Source organism: Balaenoptera musculus, chromosome 10 (assembly GCF_009873245.2).
Source record: "Balaenoptera musculus isolate JJ_BM4_2016_0621 chromosome 10, mBalMus1.pri.v3, whole genome shotgun sequence".
NCBI classification, from domain to species: Eukaryota; Metazoa; Chordata; class Mammalia; order Artiodactyla; family Balaenopteridae; genus Balaenoptera; species Balaenoptera musculus.
The window spans coordinates 7,774,147-7,799,971 of NC_045794.1; the positions used below are offsets into that span (position 1 = coordinate 7,774,147).

At 38.9% G+C, this 25,825-nt stretch overlaps 1 protein-coding gene and 1 pseudogene across 3 annotated transcripts; one reads left to right on the top strand and one right to left on the bottom strand.

Annotated features, from left to right (window-relative positions):
- Positions 1-580: 580 nt before the first annotated feature.
- KLRG1 (killer cell lectin like receptor G1) lies at positions 581-24,167 on the top strand. Of its 3 annotated transcripts, none has more exons than XR_005021403.1 (6): positions 581-662; positions 11,111-11,215; positions 13,125-13,294; positions 22,607-22,707; positions 23,038-23,208; positions 24,085-24,153. XR_005021403.1 is itself a non-coding variant. In XM_036864656.1 (5 exons), exons 1-5 carry the CDS (start codon positions 581-583, stop codon positions 23,147-23,149), a joined length of 570 nt encoding a protein of 189 aa, XP_036720551.1. In that variant the 3' UTR covers positions 23,150-24,167. The 3 variants fall into 3 exon arrangements, 1 of the variants encoding a protein (XP_036720551.1); XR_005021404.1 differs by having other exon boundaries at positions 23,038-23,219; positions 24,085-24,128; XM_036864656.1 differs by having other exon boundaries at positions 23,038-24,167.
- Positions 18,519-18,854, bottom strand: LOC118901500 (annotated as a pseudogene).
- Positions 24,168-25,825: the final 1,658 nt, after the last annotated feature.

Below are 25,825 nucleotides of genomic sequence, written 5' to 3' on the forward strand. Positions count from 1 at the left end.
GTATAGCACATTCACAAAACATATGTCTGGGCAATAGCCCATTTCTCCCATGATTCCAGGCACATGCAAACCCACAGTCCATTTCTCTATCACATATCACTACCCAGAAGCTCCAGGATACAATGAAATCAGTCCCATTTGGCATGCATCTATATTCTCAAAAGGAAACAAAGCAAATATAAAATCTGAGATAAATTCATAGCTAGGAAACACTATCATTTTTATTTCAGTTTCCATAATTGAAATTGCTGAATTTAAGTGCAACGTTTCCTTGCTCAGTAGAATTAGGTGAGATGGGGAATCAATTTAATATGTACTTAATGAGCACCTAGAGAGGAGGTTAAATAAATAAAATAATAAAAAAATCACAGTTCAGAATATTAATTTCTATAGGCAGCCCCAGAATTTACCCATTTCCTGAAAAGTTACTTCTGTTTTTGTCATGCTGAACCATTGTTTTTAAAAAAGCTTCAAGTTTCCTGCTAGCAGTTTAGAGATAGGGCTGTTTCCTCACTTACACGTCTCCTAACACTTGTATAATTTTACTCTCTCAACTGAATGTGAAAGGTATCAGATGAAGATGACTGACAATGCTATTTATTCCGTTTTAGAGCTTTCTACTGCATCCCAAGCCCAGAATGACTACAGACTGCAGCAAAAAGGTGAGTTAACCAATTTAGTATGGAAAACTGTCCATAGTCACCACAGGCTAAGGAATGAATGGGATGGAGAATATGTTTGGAGTAGAGGATGCAGAAAAACAGAGGGTAATTTGAGGAAATACCTTTGGTTCAGTCTGATGTCCAGAGTTGGACTATGAAAATTTGGTATATGGTTGAGTATCTGATCTTAGGTTTCAGGTAAATTGTTTTCTAACCATTCACTTCTGTGATCTCATCTATGAAACACAAGCTGGGGCAATTGTCTTACTCTTTACTGCTTCTGAACTAAATAAAGCAAGAATTTTGTTGGGAGAACTTAATCTCTTTGGTAATGTTTGGAGCAACCTTGGACCAGCCGTGTGAGTTCTAGGCATCTCTGTTTTTCTGACAATGAAATGAGGAGAAGGCACTAATAATTTTGCTACTGGGTAATAGTAAGATTTTGTCAGAAGAGCAGCTAATTCATATAACTAGGTTTCCCCTCCACCACAGTGTTGCACCAGAATGGTGATAGGGGTAGGAAGAAGGTATTAAGAACACTACAGATTAGTAGACCCTGTGACTTTTTGGGAATTTGAAGATGAAACAAACCATTTTTACATAGAGCCCTGAGAAAATACTTTCTGAGACAGGCAGATAACTGTGTAAGTACCAAAATTAATATTTGATTTTATATCTTAGGCAGTAAACTCCCATAATGCATGTTCTTTAGTGTAGCTTCATAAGCTTTCTCTCTTTTTGCTTCATAGTCTTAGTATTACAATTTTTAGTATTGTCCTTTGAAAGCACTGCTATAATTTGCTAAATCATTCTAGTATACTTAGACATTTAGGATTATTTCTATTACTATAAATTATACAGCATTTGACATTTTTACTTGTATATGTTTTTCCTTCTTTGGAGTTATATCTGTGCTAATTTCTAAAGAATAGAAATGTTAAGTCGAAAAGAATGTACATTTTATTTATTTATTTATTTATTTGGCTGTGCCGGGTCTTAGTTGCAGCACGCGGGATCTTCGTTGTGGCCTGCAGGATCTTTTTTAGTTGTGACATGTGGGATCTAGTTCCCTGACCAGGGATCAAACCCGGGTCCCCTGCATTGGGAGTGCGGAGTCTTAGCCACTGGACCACCAGGGAAGTCCCCACATTTTAAAGTATAAGTGCAAGATCACACAACTGGTGATAAGTTGGAACTTGACTGTAATTATTTTGATTTCTAGGCAGGTGGTTTTTAATTTATATACCATGCACATTGCACATTCTTATTTATTGCCAGTATGTTCATTCCGACACCAGCTTTGTGGAGCGCTCTACTTAGGAATGGGAAAATAGATTAGGAGCATTAAAACAATATTAAAATTCTCTTTACAAAAGTATTACATGCTCATTATAGGAAGTAGAGAAGCTATAAGAACATATATAAGAAAATAAAAATCACTAATAATTTTACAACGTGGTGATCATCACTATTACTATATTGATATATTTTTGCTTTTTTGTGCTGACTTTACTATAGTAAAGTACTCCACTAAGAAGACTTTTTTAAAAAAAAAATAAATTTATTTATTTTATTTATTTATTTTTGGCTGCGTTGGGTCTTCGTTGCTGCATGCGGGCTTTCTCTAGTTGTGGCGAGCGGGGGCTACTCTTCGTTGCGGTGCGCGGGCTTCTCATTGCGGTGGCTTCTCTTGTTGCGGAGCACAGGCCCTAGGCGCGCAGGCTTCAGTAGTTGTGGCACGCGGGCTCAAGAGCGCAGGCTCAGTAGCTGTGGTGCACAGGCTTAGTTGCTCCGTGGCATGTGGGATCTTCCCAGACCAGGGATCGAACCCGTGTCCCCTGCATTGGTAGGCGGATTCTTAACCACTGTGCCACCAGGGAAGTCCCTACGAAGCTTGTAATATGCATATTTTTAAAAATACATTAAAAATTTTAAATTTCACTTAATTTTTTGAATTGGATTGTGGTTACACATATACAACTATTTTTGATACTTTACATTTAGTGTAACATCTAAAATCAACATTTATTTCATTAAATATTCTTCTATAGTACAAATGTATTTTTTTTTTAACCATCTTTATTGAAGTATAATTGCCTTACAATGGTGTGTTAGCGTCTGCTTTATAACAAAGTGAATCAGTTATACATATACAGTATGTTCCCATTTCTCTTCCCTCTTGCATCTCCCTCCCTCCCACCCTCCCCATCCCACCCCTCTAGGTGGTCACAAAACACCGAGCTGATCTTCCTGTGCTATGCGGCTGCTTCCCACTAGCTATCTATTTTACATTTGGTAGTGTATATATGTCCATGACACTCTCTTACCCTGTCACATCTCACCCCACCCCCTCCTCATATCCTCAAGTCCATTCTCTAGTAGGTCTGTGTCTTTATTCCCGTCTTGCCACTAGGTTCTTCATGGCCTTTTTTTTTTTTTTCCTTAGATTCCGTATATATGTGTTAGCATACTGTATTTGTTTTTCTCTTTCTGACTTACTTCACTCTGTATGATAGACTCTAACTCCATCCACCTCATTACAAATACCTCCATTTCATTTCTTTTTATGGCTGAGTAATATTCCATTGTATATATGTGCCACATCTTCTTTACCCATTCATCTGTCGATGGACATTTAGGTTGCTTCCATGTCCTGGCTATGGTAAATAGAGCTGCAATGAACATGTTGGTACATGACTCTTTTTGACCTATGGTTTTCTCAGGGTATATGCCCAGTAGTGGGATTGCTGGGTCGTATGGTAGTTCTATTTTTAGTTTTTTAAGGAACCTCCATACTGTTCTCCATAGTGGCTCTATCAATTTACATTCCCACCAACAGTGCAAGAGGGTTCCCTTTCCTCCACACCCTCTCCAGCATTTATTGTTTCTAGATTTTTTGATGATGGCCATTCTGACCGGTGTGAGATGATATCTCATTGTAGTTTTGATTTGCATTTCTCTAATGATTAATGATGTTGAGCATTCTTTCATGTGTCTGTAGGCCATCTGTATATCTTCTTTGGAGAAATGTCTATTTAGGTCTTCTGCCCATTTTAGGATTGGGTTGTTCGTTTTTTTGTTATTGAGCTGCATGAGCTGCTTGTAAATCTTGGAGATTAATCCTTTGTCAGTTGCTTCATTTGCAAATATTTTCTCCCATTCTGATGGTTGTCTTTTGGTCTTGTTTATGGTTTCCTTTGCTGTGCAAAAGCTTTTAAGTTTCATTAGGTCCCATTTGTTTATTTGTGTTCTTATTTCCATTTCTCTGGGAGCTGGGTCAAAAAGAATCTTGCTGTGATGTATGTCATAGAGTGTTTCTGCCTATGTTTTCCTCTAAGAGTTTGATAGTGTCTGCCCTTACACTTAGGTCTTAATCCATTTTGAGTTTATTTTTGTGTATGGTGTCAGGGAGTGTTCTAATTTCATACTTTTACATGTACCTGTCCAATTTTCCCAGCACCACTTATTGAAGAGGCTGTCTTTTCTCCACTGTATATGCTTGCCTCCTTATCAAAGATAAGGTGACCATATGTGTGTGGGTTTATCTCTGGGCTTTCTATCCTGTTCCATTGATCTATATTTCTGTTTTTGTGCCAGTACCAAACTGTCTTGATTACTGAAGCTTTGTAATATAGTCTGAAGTCAGGGAGCCTGATTCCCCCAGCTCCATTTTTCGTTCTCAAGCTTGCTTTGGCTATTCGGGGTCTTTTGTGTTTCCATACAAATTGTGAAATTTTTTGTTCTAGTTCTGTGAAAAATGCCAGTGGTAGTTTGATAGGGATTGCATTGAATCTGTAGATTGCTTTGGGTAGTAGAGTCATTTTCACAATGTTGATTCTTCCAATCCAGGAACATGGTATATCTCTCCATCTATTTGTATCATCTTTAATTTCTTTCATCAGTGTCTTATAATTTTCTGCATACAGGTCTTTTGTCTCCTTAGGTAGGTTTATTCCTAGATATTTTATTCTTTTTGTTGCAATGGTAAACGGGAGTGTTTTCTTAATTTCACTTTCAGATTTTTCGTCATTACTGTATAGAAATGCAAGAGACTTCTGTGCATTAATTTTGTATCCTGCTACTTTACCAAATTCATTGATTAGCTCTAGGAGTTTTCTGGTAGCATCTTTAGGATTCTCTATGTATAGTATCATGTCATCTGCAAATAGTGACAGCTTTACTTCTTCTTTTCCGATTTGGATTCCTTTTATTTCTTTGTCTTCTCTGATTGCTGTGGCTAACACTTCCAAAACTATGTTGAATAATAATGGTGAGAGTGGGCAACCTTGTCTTGTTCCTGATCTTAGTGGAAATGGTTTCAGTTTTTCACCATTGAGGACATGTTGGCTGTGGGTTTGTCATATATGGCCTTTATTATGTTGAGGAAAGTTCCCTCTATGCCTACTTTCTGCAGGGCTTTTATCATAAATGGGTGTTGAAGTTTGTCGAAAGCTTTCTCTGCATCTATTGAGATGATCATATGGTTTTTCTCCTTCAATTTGTTAATATGGTGTATCACATTGATTGATTTGCGTATGTTGAAGAATCCTTGCATTCCTGGGATAAACCCCACTTGATCATGGTGTATGATCCTTTTAATGTGCTGTTGGATTCTGTTTGCTAGTATTTTGTTGAGGATTTTTGCATCTATGTTCATCAGTGATATTGGCCTGTAGTTTTCTTTCTTTGTGACATCTTTGTCTGGTTTTGGTATCAGGGTGATGGTGGCCTCGTAGAATGAGTTGGGGAGTGTTCCTCCCTCTGCAATATTTTGGAAGAGTTTGAGAAGGATAGGTGTTAACTCTTCTCTAAATGTTTGATAGAATTCGCCTGTGAAGCCATCTGGTCCTGGGCTTTTGTTTGTTGGAAGGTTTTTAATCACAGTTTCAATTTCAGTGCTTGTGATTGGTCTGTTCATATTTTCTATTTCTTCCTGGTTCAGTCTCGGCAGGTTGTGCATTTCTAAGAATCTGTCCATTTCTTCCAGGTTGTCCATTTTATTGGCATAGAGTTGCTTGTAGTAATCTCTCATGATCTTTTGTATTTCTGCAGTGTCAGTGGATACTTCTCCTTTTTCATTTCTAATTCTATTGATCTGAGTCTTCTCCCTTTTTCTCTTGATGAGTCTGGCTAATGGTTTATCAATTTTGTTTATCTTCTCAAAGAACCAGCTTTTAGTTTCATTGATTTTTGCTATTGTTTCCTTCACTTCTTTTTCATTTATTTCTGACCTAATTTTTATGATTTCTTTCCTTCTGCTGGCTTTGGGGTTTTTTTGTTCTTCTTTCTCTAATTGCTTTAGGTGCAAGGTTAGGTTGTTTATTCGAGATGTTTCCTGTTTCTTGAGGTAGGCTTGTATTGCTATAAACTTCCCTCTTAGCACTGCTTTTGCTGCGTCCCATAGGTTTTGGGTTGTCTTATCTCCATTGTCATTTGTTTCTAGGTATTTTTTGATTTCCCCTTTGATTTCTTCAGTGATCACTTCATTATTAAGTAGTGTATTGTGTAGCCTCCATGTGTTTGTATTTTTTACAGATCTTTTCCTGTAATTGATATCTAGTCTCATAGCGTTGTGGTCGGAAAAGATACTTGATACGATTTCAATTTTCTTAAATTTACCAAGGCTTGATTTGTGACCCAAGATATGATCTATCCTGGAGAATGTTCCATGAGCACTTGAGAAAAATGTGTATTCTGTTGTTTTTGGGTGGAATGTCCTATAAATATCAATTAAGTCCATCTTGTTTAATGTATCATTTAAAGCTTGTGTTTCCTTATTTATTTTCATTTTGGATGATCTGTCCATTGGTGAAAGTGGGGTGTTAAAGTCCCCTACTATGATTGTGTTACTGTCGATTTCCCCTTTTATGGCTGTTAGTATTTGCCTTATGTATTGAGGTGCTCCTATGTTGGGTGCATAAATATTTACAATTGTTATACCTTCCTCTTGGATCGATCCCTTGATCATTATATAGTGTCCTTCTTTGTCTCTTGTAATACTCTTTATTTTAAAGTCTATTTTGTCTGATATGAGAATTGCTACTCCAGCTTTCTTTTGATTCCATTTGCATGGAATATCTTTTTCCATCCCCTCACTTTCAGTCTGTATGTGTCTCTAGGTCTGAAGTGGGTCTCTTGTAGACAGCATATATATGGGTCTTGTTTTTGTATCCATTCAGCCAGCCTGTGTCTTTTGGTGGGAGCATTTAATCCATTTACATTCAAGGTAATTATCGATATGTATGTTCCTATTCCCATTTTCTTAAATGTTTTGGGTTTGTTATTGTAGGTGTTTTCCTTCTCTTGTGTTTCTTGCCTAGAGAAGTTCCTTTAGCATTTGTTGTAAAGCTGGTTTGGTGGTGCTGAATTCTCTCAGCTTTTGCTTGTCTGTAAAGGTTTTAATTTCTCCATCACATCTGAATGAGATCCTTGCTGGGTAGAGTAATCTTGGTTGTAGGTTTTTCTCCTTCATCACTTTAAGTATATCCTGCCACTCCCTTCTGGCTTGCAGAGTTTCTGCTGAAAGATCAGCTGTTAACCTTATGGGGTTTCCCTTGTGTGTTATTTGTTGTTTTTCCCTTGCTGCTTTTAATATGTTTTCCTTATATTTAATTTTTGACAGTTTGATTAATATGTGTCTTGGTGTGTTTCTCCTTGGGTTTATCCTGTATGGGACTCTCTGTGCTTCCAGGACTTGATTAACTATTTCCTTTCCCATATTAGGGAAGTTTTCAACTATAATCTCTTCAAATATTTTCTCAGTCCCTTTCTTTTTCTCTTCTTCTTCTGGGACCCCTATAATTCAGATGTTGGTGCGTTTAATGTTGTCCCAGAGGTCTCTGAGACTGTCCTCAGTTCTTTTCATTCTTTTTTCTTTATCCTGCTCTGCAGTAGTTATTTCCACCATTTTATCTTCCAGGTCACTTATCCTTTCTTCTGCCTCAGTTATTCTGCTATTGATCCCATCTAGAGTATTTTTAATTTCATTTATTGTGTTTTTCATCGTTGCTTGGTTCCTCTTTAGTTCTTCCACGTCCTTGTTAAATGTTTCTTGCATTTTGTCTATTCTATTTCCCAGATTTTGGATCATCCTTACTATCATTGTTCTGAATTCTTTTTCAGGTAGACTACCTATTTCCTCTTCATTTGTTAAGTCTGGTGTGTTTTGACCCTGCTCCTTCATCTGCTGTGTGTTTTTCTGTCATCTCATTTTGCTTATCTTACTGTGTTTGGGGTCTCCTTTTCACAGGCTGCAGGTTCGTAGTTCCCGTTGTTTTTGGTATCTGTCCCCAGTGGCTAAGGTTGATTCAGTGGGTTGTGTAGGCTTCCTGGTGGAGGGAACTAGTGCCTGAGTTCTGGTGGATGAGGCTGGATCTTGTCTTTCTGGTGGGCACGTCCATGTCTGGTGGTGTATTTTGGGGTGTCTGTGGCCTTATTATGATTTTAGGCAGCCTCTCTGCTAATGGATGGGGCTGTGTTCCTGTCTTGCTAGTTGTTTGGCATAGGGTGTCCAGCACTGTAGCTTGCTGGTCGTTGAGTGAAGCTGGGTCTTGATGTTGAGATGGAGATCTCTGAGAGATTTTTGCTGTTTGGTATTACGTGGAGTTGGGAGGTCTCTTGTGGACCAGTGTCCTGAAGTTGGCTCTCCCACCTCAGAGGTACGGCCCTGATGCCTGGCTGGAGCACCAAGAGCCTTTCATCCAGACGGCTCAGAGTAAAAGGGAGAAAAAATAGAAAGAAAGAAAGAAAGAAAGAGGCTATAATATAGTGAAGTAAAATAAAGCTATTATAAAGCAAAGCTATACAGACAAAATCTCACCCAGAAGCATATACATATACACTCACAAAAAAAAGGAAAAGGGGAAAAATTAATATATCCTGCTCCCAAAGTCCACCTCCTGAATTTGGGATGATTCGTTGTCTATTCAGGTATTCAACAGATGCATCACATCAAGTTGTTTGTGGCGTTTTAATCCGCCGCTTCTGAGGCTGCTGGGAGAGATTTCCCCTTCTCTTCTCTGTTCGCACAGCTCCTGGGGATCAGCTTTGGATTTGGACCCGCCTCTGCGTGTAGGTCGCCTGAGGGCGTCTGTTCCCCTCCCAGACAGGACGGGGTTAAAGGAGCAGCTGCTTCGGGGGCTCTGGCTCACTCAGGCGGGGGGAGGGAGGGGTACAGAGGAGGCGGGGCGAGCCTGCGGCGGCAGAGGCGTCGTGACGTTGCAGCAGCCCGAGGCGCGCCGTGCGTTCTCCCGGGGAAGTTGTCCCTGGATCACGGGACCCTGGCAGTGGCGGGCTGCACAGGCTCCCGGGCGGGGCGGTGTGGAGAGTGACCTGTGCTCGCTCACAGGCTTTTTGGAGGCGGCAGCAGCAGCCCCAGCATCTCACGCCCGTCTCTGGGGTCCGCACTGATAGCCGCGGCTCGCGCCGGTCTCTGGAGCTCGTTTAGGCGGCGCTCTGAATCCCCTCTCCTTGCGCGCCGCGAAACAAAGAGGCAAGAAAAAGTCTCTTGCCTCTTCGGCAGCTGCAGACTTTTTCCCGGTCTCCCTCCCTGCTAGCTGTGGTGCGCTAACCCCTTCAGGCTGTGTTCACGCCGCCAACCCCAGTCCTCTCCCTGCGATCCAACCGAAGGTGAGCCTCAGCCCCCAGCCCCGCCCGCCCCGGCGGCTGAGCAGACAAGCCTCTCGGGCTGGTGAGTGCTGCTCGGCGCCGAGCCTCTGTGCGGGAATCTCTCCGCTTTGCCCTCCGCCCCCTGTGGCTGCGCTCTCCTCTGTGGCCCCGAAGCTTCCCCCTCCGCCACCCGCCGTCTCCACCCGCGAAGGGGCTCCTAGTGCGTGGAAATCTTTCCTCCTTCACAGCTCCCTCCCACTGGTGCAGGTGCCGTCCCTATTCTTTTGTCTCTGTTATTTCTTTTTTCTTTTGCCCTACCCAGGTACGTGGGGAGTTTCTTGCCTTTTGGGAGGTCTGACGTCTTCTGCCAGCGTTCAGTGGGTGTTCTGTAGGAGCAGTTCCACGTGTAGATGTATTTCTACTGTATCTGTGGGAAGGAAGGTGATCTCCGCGTCTTACTCTTCCGCCATCTTCTCTCCTCCCCCCCAGTACAAATGTATTTTTTTATGTCACTAAAAATCAAGTGTTTTTGGATTTATCAGTCCAAATATTTATCATGCAGCACTCTCTCATTTTAAGGTATCTTTCACTGTGAATTTCTTTTAAGAAGTTCAAAATGCTTCATAGATACACACATCTACAGTATAATTTACCTAAAATTTAAATATGAAACTGAGGCCCAAATAGGCAGAATTATTTTCCAATTTCCAAATAAAGGTTACCAAATAAAGGAGTTAAAACTAGAACTTAAATATCTTACTTTATAGATTTTTGCTCTTCACCCTTAATTCTTACACTATCAGACTGTGAGACCGCCACAATTTTAAAATAAAAAATTGAGGTAAAAAATGTTCTATTTTCCAAATGAAAATAAAAATACCATTCTTAGCTATGCATTGTATGACACACAGTTAACATGAGGTAGTGTCCCACCCTTAAAGTTATCAACCTAAACTCATCGCTCTTCCAATTACAGCAGTTTCCAAAGCACTTTTGAGATATGTTATTTTATTTTCATTTAAATTGTATTTATTTCAATTCTGAATAGGTAATACATCATATAGTTCAAAATTCAAAAAGTACAGAAGAAAATAAAGTAAAAGGTCTTCCTCCTATCTCTGTCCCCATTGACCTATTTCCCCTCCCCAAGGCCAACAACGTTATCAGATGCATGTGTCTATTTTCAGAAATGCATATTAGCATACACTGTTTCACAGAAGACTGTTTTCTTAACTGTTTCCCTTAACTATATACCTTGAAAATCACTCCATATCTGTGAAAAAAATCTTGTCTTTATTCTTTTGTTAAAATCTGCATATTCACTTTATGGTTATGTCAGAATGTATTTGACAGATCTTTTATCGGTAGACATTTAAGTTGAATTCAATCTTTTCCTCCTACTAATATTGTTGCCATGAGTAACCTGAAAAATATGACATTTTGTACTTGTGTGAATGTCTGCAGGAAAAATTTCTCAAAGAGAAATTGCTGAGTCAAAAGGAAAATGCCTTTGTAATTTTGGGACACTGCCAAAGTGCCCTCCAAAGAGGTTGTTCCAATTTATATTCTCACCACTAAAGCATGAGACTGTGCAAGCTACAGTTTCAAAGGAAAAAGTATCTTTAACTTGGTAAGTAAAGTATGTTCCTTGATAAAGATAATGGTGGCTACCCTAGACTTCAGAGCATGTCCCTGACAGATCCTGGAAAGGAATCATTAAGGCCTGGATCTCAGTTCCAACCAGGCTGAATTACTTCAAGATCCCAGATATCCTTCCCTGACCTTTTTTCCTTCAACTTTTATTCTGACTCAGGATTCTTCTTTGAATTCTATTCTTACAGCTTCTTCTTCAAGATCCCCTCTCTCTTACTACGTGGCAGTAGCGTTGGGGCTTCTGTGTGCCATTCTAGTGACTTTGCTGCTTTCCCAGTGGATTCTGTGCCGGGGTAAGTGCTAACTTGAACCAAAATTTGTGTTATAAAAGCAACATAACATAAGAGAAAATTTGAAAAATGAAAAACAGTCCCAACAAAATAAATCACCAACCAACATACACAGCATCTCCCAGGCATAGTCTTCTAGTCTTTGAGTACACGCGTTTGTGTAAGTATTTATTTTTTTAACAGAATTTCAGTCAAGTCCTCTAAAATCTCCCTCACTCCACTTTTTTTTTTTTTTTCAATAAGTCTGGGTATAGTTCTGATCATAGTATTTTATCTGTTGTGTATGTATCACATGGGCTTATAATTTTGTGTATTGCTTTTTTTTTTTTAACATCTTTATTGTAGTATAATTGCTTTACAATGGTGTGTTAGTTTCTGCTTTATAACAAACTGATTGTGTATTGCTTTTTAATTTGATATTGTATCATAAACATTTTCCTACCTACTACCATATTTAGTATGAAAATCAAATTGTAATTATAATATTGTGTTTAACTTTTCATATAATAGATGTATCATAATTTAATTAAACCTATTCTAATTTTTTTTCCATTTACTGAGCTTTCACATTTTCTAAAATGAACTTTTCTAGATTTAGTTCTTCTAAGTCCTTAAATATGATGATCCAGAGAGGCTTCTGTTTTTGTTTCACAATCCAAAGTCCTAACTTAGGTTTTGTTATCTGGGGATGATTGTTAGTGACAGGTTTGACAGACTTTATTAATTAGGATTCTAAGGGTTCAGTCCTAGGACTTCTATCTCAGACCCAAGTTCTACTTTTGACAGAAGGAGACTCCTAGGGAAGTTGGGAATTTCTCCTTCAGTCTGGGTAAGGTCACAGTTGTATGGAAAAAGCACAGATCTATAAGGCATCAACTTTATAGCTCGATCTCCAGAATACTATGTTGCCCCCATGCCAGGCCTTCCTACAAAAAGGTTATCTAATCTTTACATTAAAAAGGACTACTTTCCCCACTTTTTAACTCCCAAATCTAGAATAGATATATAATCTACTCTGCAATTATGTACCTACACATGTGCTCACTTGACAGAATGGCTCACACTTGCCTGTTGTGGAATTGTGCTTATGGTGGGTTTATACAAATGTGTTTCGTGGAAGTAGAAAATCAATAGAATTATGGAATTTTGGTTGAAATTACCTCAAAAGCTTATTCAGTTCCCTTTCATTTTCACAGAACTATAACCCAACCATTTTACAGGAATGAGAGTGTTCTGTATTTAAAAGCTCTCAGTGAGGAGAATTGTATCACTTTTCACTTTAGCATCTGACATCCTTCTCTGTCAGGAAATCTTTTTTTTTTAATATGTAGAATAAATTATTTTTGCTGAAGTATAAGTCTTTTATCCATTTTACAGTGAATTTTAGCCCATTTGTGATAAAAAAAAACTCAACCTTTCATTCTAGTTAAGTTTGCTTTTCTAGTTTCTGTCCTTTTCTTTGCACTATTATGGAGTGTCAGATTGAGGTTGCATATTCTAAAAGATTCCGCCTGATTTAAGCAACGTATATTATGCAGTTACACAATGTATGCACTGAGTCTATATAAATAGTACACTGATACATTCATGGAAATACACAGTTATTTTATCTGTTGTGTATATATCACATGTGCATAATGATCTCTAGCACAAGTAAGGGACTCTCCTCCCAGTCCTCAGCCAGATTGCACCCATTTCCTTCCCTGTTCCTTCACATCCTTGCTTAGTGGAATGTATAGTAGTAGTTACAGAGAGTTGGACATTGTGAGGTATTTAATTTGAGGCCATGCATTGTACATTTCTCTAACCCTTAATCTGAAAGGCAGTGGGGAGGGAAGACATTTTACCTCCGATTTCACTGCCAAGACTGAGTGATACATAAAGATGTGACGCAGGTGCTCTTTCTTTCCAGGTTCCAAGTTCTCCACTTGTGCCAGCTGTCCTAGCTGCCCAGACCTCTGGGTGAGGTATGGTGACCATTGTTATTACTTCTCAGTGGAAGAAAAGAACTGGAATTCTAGCCTGGAATTCTGCTTAGCCAGAGATGCACATCTCCTTATGTTTAAAGACAACCAGAAAATGGTAAATGCAAGCATTTAGCAAATGTAGGCTGTTTCGTTGGTGAGTGCTGTTCAAATGTATCATGTATCCTCTTTTGGGAGCAAAAGGAATATTATTTCCTTTCCCTCTCCTTTTTTCTGTCTTTCCCTTCTTTCCCCCTCTTCTGCCCCTGCCTTCTTCCCTCTCCTTCCCCTTTCCCTGCCTCACCCAACAACCCTCAGTTATAGACCTAGACGCTTGCATAGGCGTGTATGCGTGTATGTGTGGGTATTGGAGGTGAAAGGATGGTGAGTATTACAGAAAGGAATTAGACCAGAAATACAGGTCTAGTTAAAAGAAAGCATTAGATCCAGAAACATATGGGTCTAATAATAAAGAGGCAGCAGATTCCTAAGCGAGAGCTGGTGGAACTTGGGAGGGAGGGGAAGAGAGATAGCATGGGGACAAGGAGGCATGGCAAGGACTTAAATTCCTTCTTTATAACGTTCTCCCTTCATACATTGGAATCCAGTAAGTTGTAGGCTAGGAAACAGTTGGGGTTGTGGGGAGGGCATGGGGAAGAAGCAGTTCCAGAAGGATGAGAAAGAAGGAAGGAAAGTGTGTGTGTGTGTGTGTGTGTGTGTGTGTGTGTGTGAGACTTTAAACTCCTTGCCGAGCTGAGCTGGTGGGCTCCACTTCCTACCGGACTCTTAGATCCTTCCTGTCCAGCCAGCGGTCAGGAGGAGAGCTCTGTATTAATTCTAGAGCATCTCAAAGGAACATAAGGAGTTGACATCCTGAGGTAACCTGGTACAAAAATCAATCACATTCTAACTTGTCAACTTAAATAATGTGTACAAGGAAAATAAGGAATCCTAGTTAGGTTTTTGTGCTAATTTCATGATGGTTTTTGTGTTTTGATATTGCTTTACATCTTCTTTTTGGAGTAGAATCACAGAGAAGAGTTTGTTAAGAATTCAACTATATTAACATCCCTTGGGGAAATTCTGAGAGGTAATTAATTACTCTAAAGCAGTTGGAGAGAACATATAGTCTGTAAATTCTGTAACTTCCTATTTTAAGAGAAGATTAAAGCATCTAGATTCTTGTTGTCTGTCAAAAGAATACTCATTCCTTTGAAATTCTGCATAGAATCTAACTTCAAATCAGTCCACCTCTGTAACTTACTTTTCCTTTATGCCTTTTGTAAACTAGGTGGCAGAGTGCACTGGGGTCTATTCATTAGACATATGAAATTGTGGTTTTATGGCATCTAGTAATAATAACCTTGCTTTCTGGATCTCTTTGCAGCAACTCCTATTCTCATTCTGATATAGCCGCATCTAAGTTCTTGGGCTGACTGAACTCAATAGCAGAAGTGAGCAAAGAGCTTGAAATACTATTGGGCAAATACTGATAAACAGAGTAGTGAGTCATAATGCAAGATACTGCCTCAGAGATTGTGGTGTAGCAGCTACTGCAATTGCCCAGTGTGGTAATGAGAGATGAGGCACTGGGTATCTGGGAGATGGGGATATTTCTGTTTCTCTGAGGCCCCCTGGAGGAATGGATGAGTATTAAAGGATTTTGTCTTTCCATTGTTTCTTTACTTACTCTAAATCCTGCTCTACTGTTGAGTAAGCTGAACAGAGTTTAGCTGCGTTTCCAAAACTGGTTTATTTTCTCTTAAGACCCCTTGGTTCAAGTCAGTACTGGAGAGGATATCCTACCCTCTCAGTAGAATATCCCTGAGATATTTGATAGCAACTACAGATAAGTCTTGCTTCTGACTTTCCTGTGGAATTTTGCTTGGTTCTCCGGCCTAATTCTTTTTCTCGCCCACAGTTTTTGTCAGATCCTGTAGAACCAACTTGACTTATATCTGATTTGCTGACTCTCTTGTACTAGTGTTGTTATTCTTTTGTTCTCATGGCAAGATTTATATACTATTTTAAGATATGCTTGCTATTCCTAGTATCATACTTAGGTCTAAACAGCTACCCAAAAAGCATATGGGTCTATTAAAACTGAAGTTTTCTAACTGACATTCCACTGGTGGAGAATACTGCTAGGGAATTAGGCTGCTATATGCTAAAGGCTACAAGGCTATCAGAAGTGTCCCTCTTATGCTGTTAAATAGTTCTTTTGGGACTTCCCTGGTGGCGCGGTGGTTAAGACTCCACGCTTCCAATGCAGGGGGCCCAGGTTTGATCCCTGGTCAGGGAACTAGATCCCACATGCATGCTGCAAGTAAGAGTTCACATGTCACAACTAAGGAGCCCACGTGCTGCAACTAAGAAGTCCGCATGCCGCAACTACAGATCCCGCATGCTGCAACTAAGACCCGGTGCAGCCAAAATAAATAAAATAATAAATAAATAAGGTACATAACTATAGTCCACCTCTATCTTAGATCAGTTATAGCAAAGTTTATAGTAAAAATAATAAAAATAGAAGCTACCATGTGTTGAGCACTTGCTATGTGATGGTATTCTATTATTCTTAATCTTCACAGCATATCCTATGAAGTAGAATTCAACCTCTCCATTTCATTACTGAGTGAATAAAATTCAGAAGAGTTAATGAGCAAGTCCAAGGCTACAAATCTGGCAGAGCCAAACTTTTTTCAGAGCCAGATTTTAAACTCTGCATCAACCCACCTTTTAAAGTCTTACAGAAATACTGTGTTTGACAGCTTCCAGAATCCACCTCATGCATGCTGAAAAATGAGATAACTTTTCCAATTATTTGTCTTCCAGTGCCTATTCTTTTCTATAGTCGTTTAGAAAATTATTTGATTTGAATCTGGAATGTGTACTATATGGCCCTTGGGATTTAAATATTTTTAAAATAGTGAGGTGTTATTATCTTATTATCTCTTTTTTCTGTCTTGGAATTCAAGATCTATTTTATTTTTGAGAAAATAAAAACAAAATTGAAATTGAGTGCTTTGTTATTTCCTCAGTGTTCTGTTTATGTTACGGCACCTCTGCCCTTTGTTGCTCTTCTTGCTCTTTGAATTTATCTTTAGATCTTTAGATATGTTCACATTCTTGATTTTTGTTGTCATTTTTCCGCCCACATAGCTAAATTTATTTTGGATGTTAGCTTTTCTTTCTTATAGTTGGAGGTGTGTTATTTTAAAATATATGTTGCCTAGAGAGTTCCCCGCGGAAATACTTTGGTTGCTTTACATCTATCCTGATGCTCCTCACCCCATAACATCTTTCTTCCTCATTATCATAATTTGAGATTATATCATTAGACTTTGTGGTTTAACAATCTCTCATTCAACTTGAACCATCGTCCCTGTTAGAGTTCCTGACTTTCGGATTGTCCCTATCTACTCCCTGAAATTTCGATATTGTCTTTTCTTGTATTTAGGGTTTACATCTAATTATTTCCAAGGTTTCCTTCTGTGGATACTGCAGTACAAACACTATGGTAAGATGGTTACTTTTCCCCATAATTTAAAGTCGATTCAGGTGATGGAAAGAGCTTAGTTTCTTTCAGACAGTCATGAGTTTGTTTTTACTAAATTACTTACTAGCTATGTGAGCTTCAGCAATTTTCTTAACCTCTTTGACTCTCAGTTTCCTCATGTACCAAGTGGAGAAAAAGATTTCCAGAATTGTTACAAATATTAAATGAGAAAAATCTATGTGAAAATTTTTTTTAACATAGTAGAAATCACTTAATTTTAGTTTTTCTTCTTTTCCACTTTAACTAATTCTCCTTGACACTCAAAATAAAGCCCAGAGTCAAAATAACTTTTGTTTTTCTCTTCTGTCTCACAGGATGTGAAATTTCAGTAAAATACGTATCAAAAGTAAATTATTATTTGTTGAATTGAGTAGTTCCCTTATGAGGAAATCTGAAATGATATGTCAGAAGATTGGACTAAATGGCTGGAAACACATGGTAGATGGTAGAAGAACTGTTTTACTGGAGGTCTTTGTAGTCTGGTAACGTGTGTGCCTTTTGTCATCCTCCCTTCATAAACGGATCAAACAGCCATTATGAACTTCACCCCAAAGCATACATCTGTAGGTACCTTAGGATATTTCTCACTACCTTTTACTTTTAGCTTAAAAAAATTGTGGTAAAACATGAATAACATAAAACTTACTGTTTTAACAATTTCCAAGTATACAATTAAATGGCATTAAGTATATTCACATTGTTGTGCAGCTGTGACCACTATTCATCTCCAGAATTTTTTTCATCATCCCAAACAGAAACTCTGTACCCACTGAACAGTAACTCCCTATCCCCCCTCCCCCCAGCCCCTGGTGACCACTCTTCTTTGTCTCTCTGAATTTGCCTATTATGTCCTTTTATAAATGGCTTATTTTATTTAGCATGTTTTCAGGGTTCATCTGTGCTGTAGCAGGTATCAGAATTTCATTCCTTTTTATGGCTGAATAATATTCCATTATATGGATAGGACCACATTTTGTTTACACATTCACCTGTTGATGGACAGTGTTTCACTATCTTTTTTTCCTTTCATAATTGAAATTGTATTTTTTGTTTTGAGGATTAGTATACAGAAATTTAAATTTGCACACAATTCTTAACATACGTACCAAAAATCTAAAAAATCATGTAATTGTGATTCTTTTCTGAACAGTTATCCCAGTGACTCTCTAGTTTAAAATCTGGAAGCAAGCTTTTCTTAACAGGATATCAAGTACCAATGCCTTCAAGTGTTGATGCACTGTTACATCATAAGTCCCACTGATTCACAGTTTAATATCATATACACTATGTATGAATTTTCAGTTGTCCACAGAACATTAACAAAGTTACTAGGAAAACTGGGCTACCTCCACTAAAGATGTTACAGAGTACACAAAATTCTGACAGGGAGAGCCCGGATCAAGGAGTGGTTTTCTTTAGGAAACAATTCTACCAAAACCAACGGGAGAATGAAAGTAATTCAAAGTGTTCAAGACATATTAAATGCACGACTGACTCCAAATTGCCATTTAGTATGCTTTGTATTAGAGGGTGTCAAAACTACCCCCATCTATGGAATGTTAAGCTGACACCCAAGACAATCAAAGCCCCTGTATGCAATATCCCACTATTTTCTGGTGAGACCGCCCAAAAATAAACAACCAGCAAATGATTTCACCTCTTAAATTAAAACATTTAGCACTTAAAAAATGGGATGAGGTGGGATTCCCTCCTTCTTAAAAATGTGTCTAGAGCTACTAAAAAATTTGCATTTACGAAATACTTGATAAAAATACTCCTCTGGATTGTACAAGAAGGGAGACAGGGACCACTGATAAGGCCGGGTGTATGATATTAATCAGACTTGGCTTCTTTCTCTCCTGCTTCATCAGAGGCTGGGCTCTCCTCGTTTTTAGTTTCTCGGTTTTCTGCAGGTAAATATTCGACCTGTTTTCCTTTTGCTCCTCTTTCTCCTTTTGTTTGCACTTTTTCTGTCTGAAGATTTACCCTTTCTTGCCGCCTTTTTTGGCTTCCACTGTGGTTTCCACTTCTGCAGGAGCAGATTAGCTGACAACCTTGCCGATCTCTTGGGCTCCTGCTTCGCTGCTCCCTCGGCGGAGCCGACCTTTTTCCTGGGCATCGCGGGGGAGGGCGCGTGCTGGGTGCCTGTGGGCAGCAGCGCCCCGAGAGCCCTAGCGAAGCTGGGCTGAGGGTCCTCCTGCCGCCCGAGCTGCCGGGAGCGCAGCGTTTCACTCTCTTTTTAAAGGGAGTGTTCCGGTTTACAGAGCAAGGCTTACAAACTTTTAGTATTGTGAGCATACACAAAATTATAGGGAAAATTCTTACCAGTATTAAATTCTAGTAATTTGCAGCCTGTCACGTTTTCCTTAAATCTATTAATGTATCTGCATGTTTTTATATGATAGTAATCAATGTTTACATACTGTAGGATATATCTGAAAGGTCTGGAAACATAGGATAAACTTATTTTTAAATAGTATGTTAGTTACATTTTCAAGTACTATGCTCAATGTGTTTTTATTCAACCTTCTGACACGTTTTCAAGTGAAATACCTCTAAATTTAAAGCAACAGATCTAATCGATTTTAGACTTTATGGGTGCTCTGTGCTGTACTTTTTTTCCCCCCTAATTAATAACTACATGTATTGTTTTAAATACTTCACCTGAAAAGGTGTCTGGAGATTGAAGAAAAACATGTAAATGATATTATTTGAAAATATGCTAGTTAAAAGTACATATTTACCCTAGGTTTCTAGGCTTTTTGGACACCACGTATTTATGTTTTGCTTTTATCACATAGCATTATTTCATTCCTTTTTTTCCCAAACATTAAATTATTTTAGATATTTACCTTTAAAAATTCTGTATTATTCTATTATTGCTTAACTGTTTTCATATTCCTAGACAAAGTTTTGCTTATTTCCAATTTTTATGCAGCTACAAGCATATTTATATGAATTACTTTTCGTGCGGTTAGTTCTTCAGTATATAGTCCCTGAAATTAAGTTAGCCAATCAAAGACATGTCCAGTTTAGTAGCTTTGATATTTTATTAGTGTATCTCCATATGGATTGAAATATCTTAGATATATCCTATAAACCATGTTAATTTTGGAAGTTTAAGGAGCATGTTCTATACCTTAGTAATATTTTAATTACAATTTAAAAATATTGCCTGCAAAAGCGTGTGTGTGTGTGTGTGTGTGTGTGTGTGTGTAAGTCATAAATATTGACCTTAAAAATAAAATGGAAAGAAAAAAATGTATCTGATTTCATTCGTTTGGGTTCTGTCTTCATCTTGCTTTTAGGCTTTACATTTTTCTCTCTAAAATATAACCAACATTACTAATTCTAAAGTGACATAACACCTCATTGCTCTAGTTCACAGTCTCTCTGGAGTACAAGGGTTCTGAGGGAACACCCTTGCAACAAACACCTTTGTTTATGCTTTTATGCTGCTTCTACAGTCATACACACACACACACACACACACACACACACACACTATCCATGAGTACTAGAACATAGATAACTGCACTCTGTTTTTTTTTTTTTTTTTTTTTATTAATAAGGCAAAGCTGGTTTTTTTTTGTTTTTGTTTTTTTAATTAATTAATTAATTTTGGCTGTGTTGGGTCTTCGTTTCTGTGCGAGGGCTTTCTCTAGTTGCGGCAAGCGGGGGCCACTCTTCATCGCGATGCGCAGGCCTCTCACTATCGCGGCCTCTCTTGTTGCGGAGCACAGGCTCCAGACGCGCAGGCTCAGTAGTTGTGGCTCACGGGCCTAGTTGCTCCGCGGCATGTGGGATCTTCCCAGACCAGGGTTCGAACCCGTGTCGCCTGCATTGGCAGGCAGATTCTCAACCACTGTGCCACCAGGGAAGCCCTGCACTCTAGTTTTAAAGACTTCTTTCAAGTGGGATGATTTTCAAGTGAAAGTGATGTAAAAATTTGCACTGTCCAGCCTCACCAGTGAGAAGTAGCAAACTGGCATGATTATGTGATGTAGAATTGTATGGGTCTTGAGAGTAGTAGTTAAGTGTAGGGTTGGAGTTTGTAAGTGAGTATTATCTAATCCCAGCTCTTCAGACTCTAATTGAGGTTTCTGAGCAAGTCTTTATTCATTTCTGTGTTTTATTAGCTGTCATTCTTCCCCTTGAAATGAGGAGAAGAAAGAAATGGACAGTTTTTCTTATAATTCCAGTGGAAGAGTGAGGAAAACCTCATTTTTTCCTAATTTACATTATCATTTTAAGCAAGTTGTTTAAGAAATGCATGAAAAGTTTTGAGCTGTTCTGAAAATCAGGGTGTCATCTCATCGACCCCGCCCAGCCTTTGCTCTTGAGCCTACCTCCCCACCCCAACATGCACAATTAAGTGCTTGACGGGAGTAAGGGATGCAGAGTTTGTGTTCAAAAGGTTTTCATCTCTTGCAGCGTAAGAATTGACTCTATATTCTTTAATTCTATCAATATTATTGAACATAACTTCATGTATTTTTCTAGGTGCTGAAGATACAGTGGTAAGCAAGAGTTCTTGCTATTATGGTGTTATATTTTAGTAAGAGGAAAGACAGACAACAAACAAACAAATATAGTGACATGTGCTTTGAAGAGAGTGGAATGGTGGGTTGTGTTAGTGAATGTAGGTGCTGCTATGGATTGGCCAATTACGCAAGACTTCTCGAGGAGATAACAGCTGAGCTGAGACCTAGACCTGAATGGTAGCCATGTGAAAATCTAGGAGAAGGGTATTCCGGGCAGAAGGAAAGATATGTAAAGACCCTAAAGTAAAAATGACCTTGGTGTGTTAAAAGAACAAAAAGAAGGCTCATGTCTCTGGAAACTAGTAAGTAAATAAGTGGTTGGCAGGGGCTAGATCATGTAAGACCTTGTAATACATAATAGGGATTTTAGATTTCATTCTATGTGAAAAGGGAAACCAATGGAGAGCATTAATCAGGGGCACAGTGTAATCTTATTTATTACTGGAAAGGATGAGCCTGATATAATGCAAAAGCTTAGCACTAGGAGAGAAAACTTGGATGCTTATTTAGTAAGGAACCTTGGGTAAACCCCTTCACCCATGTGAACCCGTTTTCTCTTCTGCAAGATGAGGATGATAATATTTGCCTACCTTCCAGGTTGTCAATAATTTTATAGCTGGAAAAAATCCTAGAAAATATCTAAGCTAAATCCTCATAAGGAAACTAAGGCTCAGCCAGATTAAGCAATTTGTTCATTTTCCAATGGCAGGAACAGAGCAAGTGGTAGACTCAGGTAAATTGTTTTTTTGTTTCGTCTTCCTAAATGCCATACTGTACATCCAGCATTTCAAATGAAATTAGGAATGAATGCAGAGGGATTTTGTAAACCTTAAAGTACCATACAAATGTAAGACATAATTGTTTTCAGGATACTCTATCCGGAGAGAACAAAGCTATCACAGGAGATAGATTATTGGGGAAGGAAGTGTTGATAAACAAGAACTGATTTTTCAAATGCTTCATCTAGAAGCCACCACAGCCTTGTGTCCTGGCTTGCAGACAGCTGCCCTCTCGTTGTGTCCTCATGTGGTGGAGAGAGATTGAGCTCTGGTGTCTTCTTATAAGGACACTAATCCCATCATTAGTGTGGTCCCCACCCTCATGACCTCACCTGATCCTAATTACTTCCCAAAGGCTCTACTTCCAAATACCACATTGTGGTGTCAGAGCTTCAACATATGAATTTAGGGGGAACACAAACATTCAGTCCATAATAATGGTGTGAGAGAGGGTGTAAGGAATAACGGCTTGACCATGACACTAAATCTCTTCTATGACTTTCTGCATTTTTCTCACCTTTCTTCATCTTCTTCAACCTCTCCCTTAGTTCCCGCTCCGAAATTTCCTCAGTCAGGACTTTTACTGGGTTGGTCTGAGAAACAATTCTGGCTGGAGGTGGGAAGATGGATCAGCCTTAAACGCCTCAAGGTAAGAGAAGAAAAAACAAAAAAGAAAAGGGGAAGAGAAATTATGTCTGGGGAAATAGATCAAGGATAGCAGATGGAGAGGAGAGGAAAGGGTGAGGAAAGGAAATAGGAAGCAAGGAAGGAAATAAACAGTGGATAAGGGCAAAAAAAAAAAAAAGGATGACATTTTAAAGAGAGGATAATGAGCAATTTTTATTCTGCTGTTTTGGGAGCTGAGAGAAGTGAGGTCTGAATAGGAGAAAGAATTTGCTCACTTTTTATCCCTTCATGCCTTAGAACTCGTTTACTCTGCATGTCACCTTAAGTGATTGATTTTTCTGGTTTCTTACAGAATATTTTCAAACAGCTTGGTACAGAAGTGTGGTACCATCAGCAAAAGTGGTCTCCAAGCCTCTAGCTGTGAAGTTGCTTTACCGTGGGTCTGTAAGAAGGTCAGACATTGATGAATGGTCAGTCTGTCATGTGGCTCCCTAAAAAGAGGGAGCTGGCCTCTGGATGTCAGGTTAGTCATGGGTACATATTTAGTGAGTGCTACCCTTCTAGGATATGCATTAGATGTGAGATTAATGCTGCCTCCCTGGGATTGATGGTTTCTTGCTGGACTTTCTGAGAGTATTTAGATATTATCTTAACAATTTAAAGACTGGATGTAGGCAAATTTGTGAAATAGATGTGCCTTTAGTATTTCTCACTCTAGTGACTAAGGTTGCCTCCTTCAACGCCATCATCTCTGTCAAAAATGTACTTTTTCTACGTTATATTCTGAGCTCGGCTGATGAAATCTGTGCAGATATGTACTATTGCCAATGTTCTAGAGGGTTTTTATGTGTGCCAGTGGGTTGACATGCTACTCCTCGCTGATAATATATTTTTATCCTAACAGTGGTCCTTTGCAGATAAAGCTTTATTCTAAAGAATGATGCTAATGGTGAGAAAATAAGCTGTGGAAGGTGAATGAGAGCAGGGTGGTGCTTTGATTCTCAGCTCTTCACACTTCCTCAAAGAGCTGGCCTTGACGGAATTTAGTTTTTCTGAGAACACATAGGTGTGGTTGAATAAACCAATGTGTGACTGTCTTTTCCATGTTTTGAATGCGATTTGCACATTAATTTCACAATAGTGGTCAATCTGGTAAGGCATTTTTACAGAGGAAAATTTACAGAAGCAGTTTATGAGGTTGATCCCCCAATTATTTTTGGCACAAATTCCTCAAAAATGAGAAAAACTTTATTATTTCTCCTTAGTAAGGTTGGGCATAGATAAGGAGGCAAGGTGTTGTTTAAAGATATAGGAGGGAGTGATGAAGGAAACCATAATTCTGTACTGTTGATGACACTGGATTGTGATGTTTACTTGTCTTTCCCTTTTGTATTTTTAGGACATGGGCTGTATCTTATCCACCCTTGTATCCCAAACACCTAAAATAGTGTTTGCTTGTATCAGTGAATATTCAATACCTGAATGGATAAATAAAAAAATAAGAATTAAAAAATTCTTATTCTAGTTGTTTCTATTAGCCCATGAGTTAATTAGGGGAAAGTGAGCAAAAAACACCGTGTATCCGAATCCTCCCTTAACCCTACTCATGTGAGCATTCAATAGCTGGCTCTAAGAAGGCAGAGGACCAGTTTAATCTAGATATGGTCAACACTAGATACATATATGTTTGGGAACAACACCCTTTATTCGGCACTAGAGACACTGTGTACAGCACTAGTCCTGGAGCCCATGCCATGAGGATACTGAGGGACAACTGTGTAATGTTCGTAGAAGGAAGTAGTGGAAACAAATTTCTATCTCCTTATAATCTCTTACCTTTGGTTCTGGGGCCGAGGGGTATCTCTTGGTTATGCATATAATGGTGGTGACTCCCACTTGGTTAAGGATGTCATGATTCTGATTCCATTTGGACCTTGGCTTGGCAACTACTGGGTGCACAGTGCATTTACTTACTCAAAGAGAAGCACAGGAGTACAGCATTCACTTAAATCCTCCCCTGAACAGATGGGATGTGGACAGCTTTCCTCTGTGTCTAGGGTTCAGTCCTCTTGTAAGGCTTTTTGCCACCTGTCATCAGAGCTGGGGCTAGTTCCTCACTGTTTGTCTCCCTTAAGGATGTTACATTAGAAATAGCTTGTTTCCTAGTCAACCTGGACTCTTGTCCATTTTGTTTTTTTGCTATATTATTGTACTTTAATAAATAATTTTTGGGCCATAGGTACAGGGATTAGAGTTCATCAAACCATCCCTATCAGTTCATGTACGCCCCTCTCAAGTTCTGTTCACCTTCTCCTTTTTCCTGTATCCCTGCTTCCATTCCTCTTTCTTCCACAGGAATATACTTTGATGTTTGATACATTCCTTGAGCTTATTTGTATCCTTAAAAAATATGTAGTTTTAGTCTTTGTTTCATATTTAATTAAATGTGTTTTCTGTATATCTCACTGCTTTACTTTTTCCACCAGCATTGTGTTTTTGAGATCTGTCCACGTTGCGCTATGTACTCGTAATTCATCCTTTTAGCTGCTATACAGTCTCCATTTTATGTACCCATTCCCTTAATACGGACACCTAGTTTGTTCCCCCACTGTCACAAACAGTGAGGGGATGAATGTTCTCTTACATGTCCCTATTCCCGAGTCTTCCCCATCTCAGGAAACGGCCCTACCATCCATTCAGTGGTTCAGATTCCAAACTGCGGAGCTTTCTGATACCTTTCTTTTTCCACTCGCTAGTGCCTCAACACATTTTCTTATCTCTACCACCAAAGTGTATTCTAAATCTCATCACTTCTCTCCATCTCCACTTTTAACACTGGTCCAAGCCACAGTGGTTGTTCACCTAGCTTACTATGACAGCTTCTTTTGTTACTGCCCACCCCCCCAAAAAAAATAGTTTTATGGAGGTACAATTGACACACAATAAACTGAATTTATTTAAAGAGTAAAATTTGTTAAATTTTGACATAATGGATATACCCATAAAACTGTCACCACAATCAAGATAGTGAATATATCACTATATAATCCACATGCTTTTTGTAATTCCTCCCTCTCTTTCCTTCCTGTCCCCCACCCCAGGAACCCCTGACCTACTTTCTGTCATTAGAGATTAGATTG

Coding starts and splice junctions, on each gene's coding strand:
- KLRG1 (XM_036864656.1), top strand. CDS start 581: ATGACTGACAATGCTATTTATTCCGTTTTAGAGCTTTCTACTGCATCC. Junction 11,216..13,124: donor CCAGTGGATTCTGTGCCGGG/GTAAGTGCTAAC, acceptor CTTTCTTTCCAG/GTTCCAAGTTCTCCACTTGT. Junction 22,708..23,037: donor TCAGCCTTAAACGCCTCAAG/GTAAGAGAAGAA, acceptor GGTTTCTTACAG/AATATTTTCAAACAGCTTGG.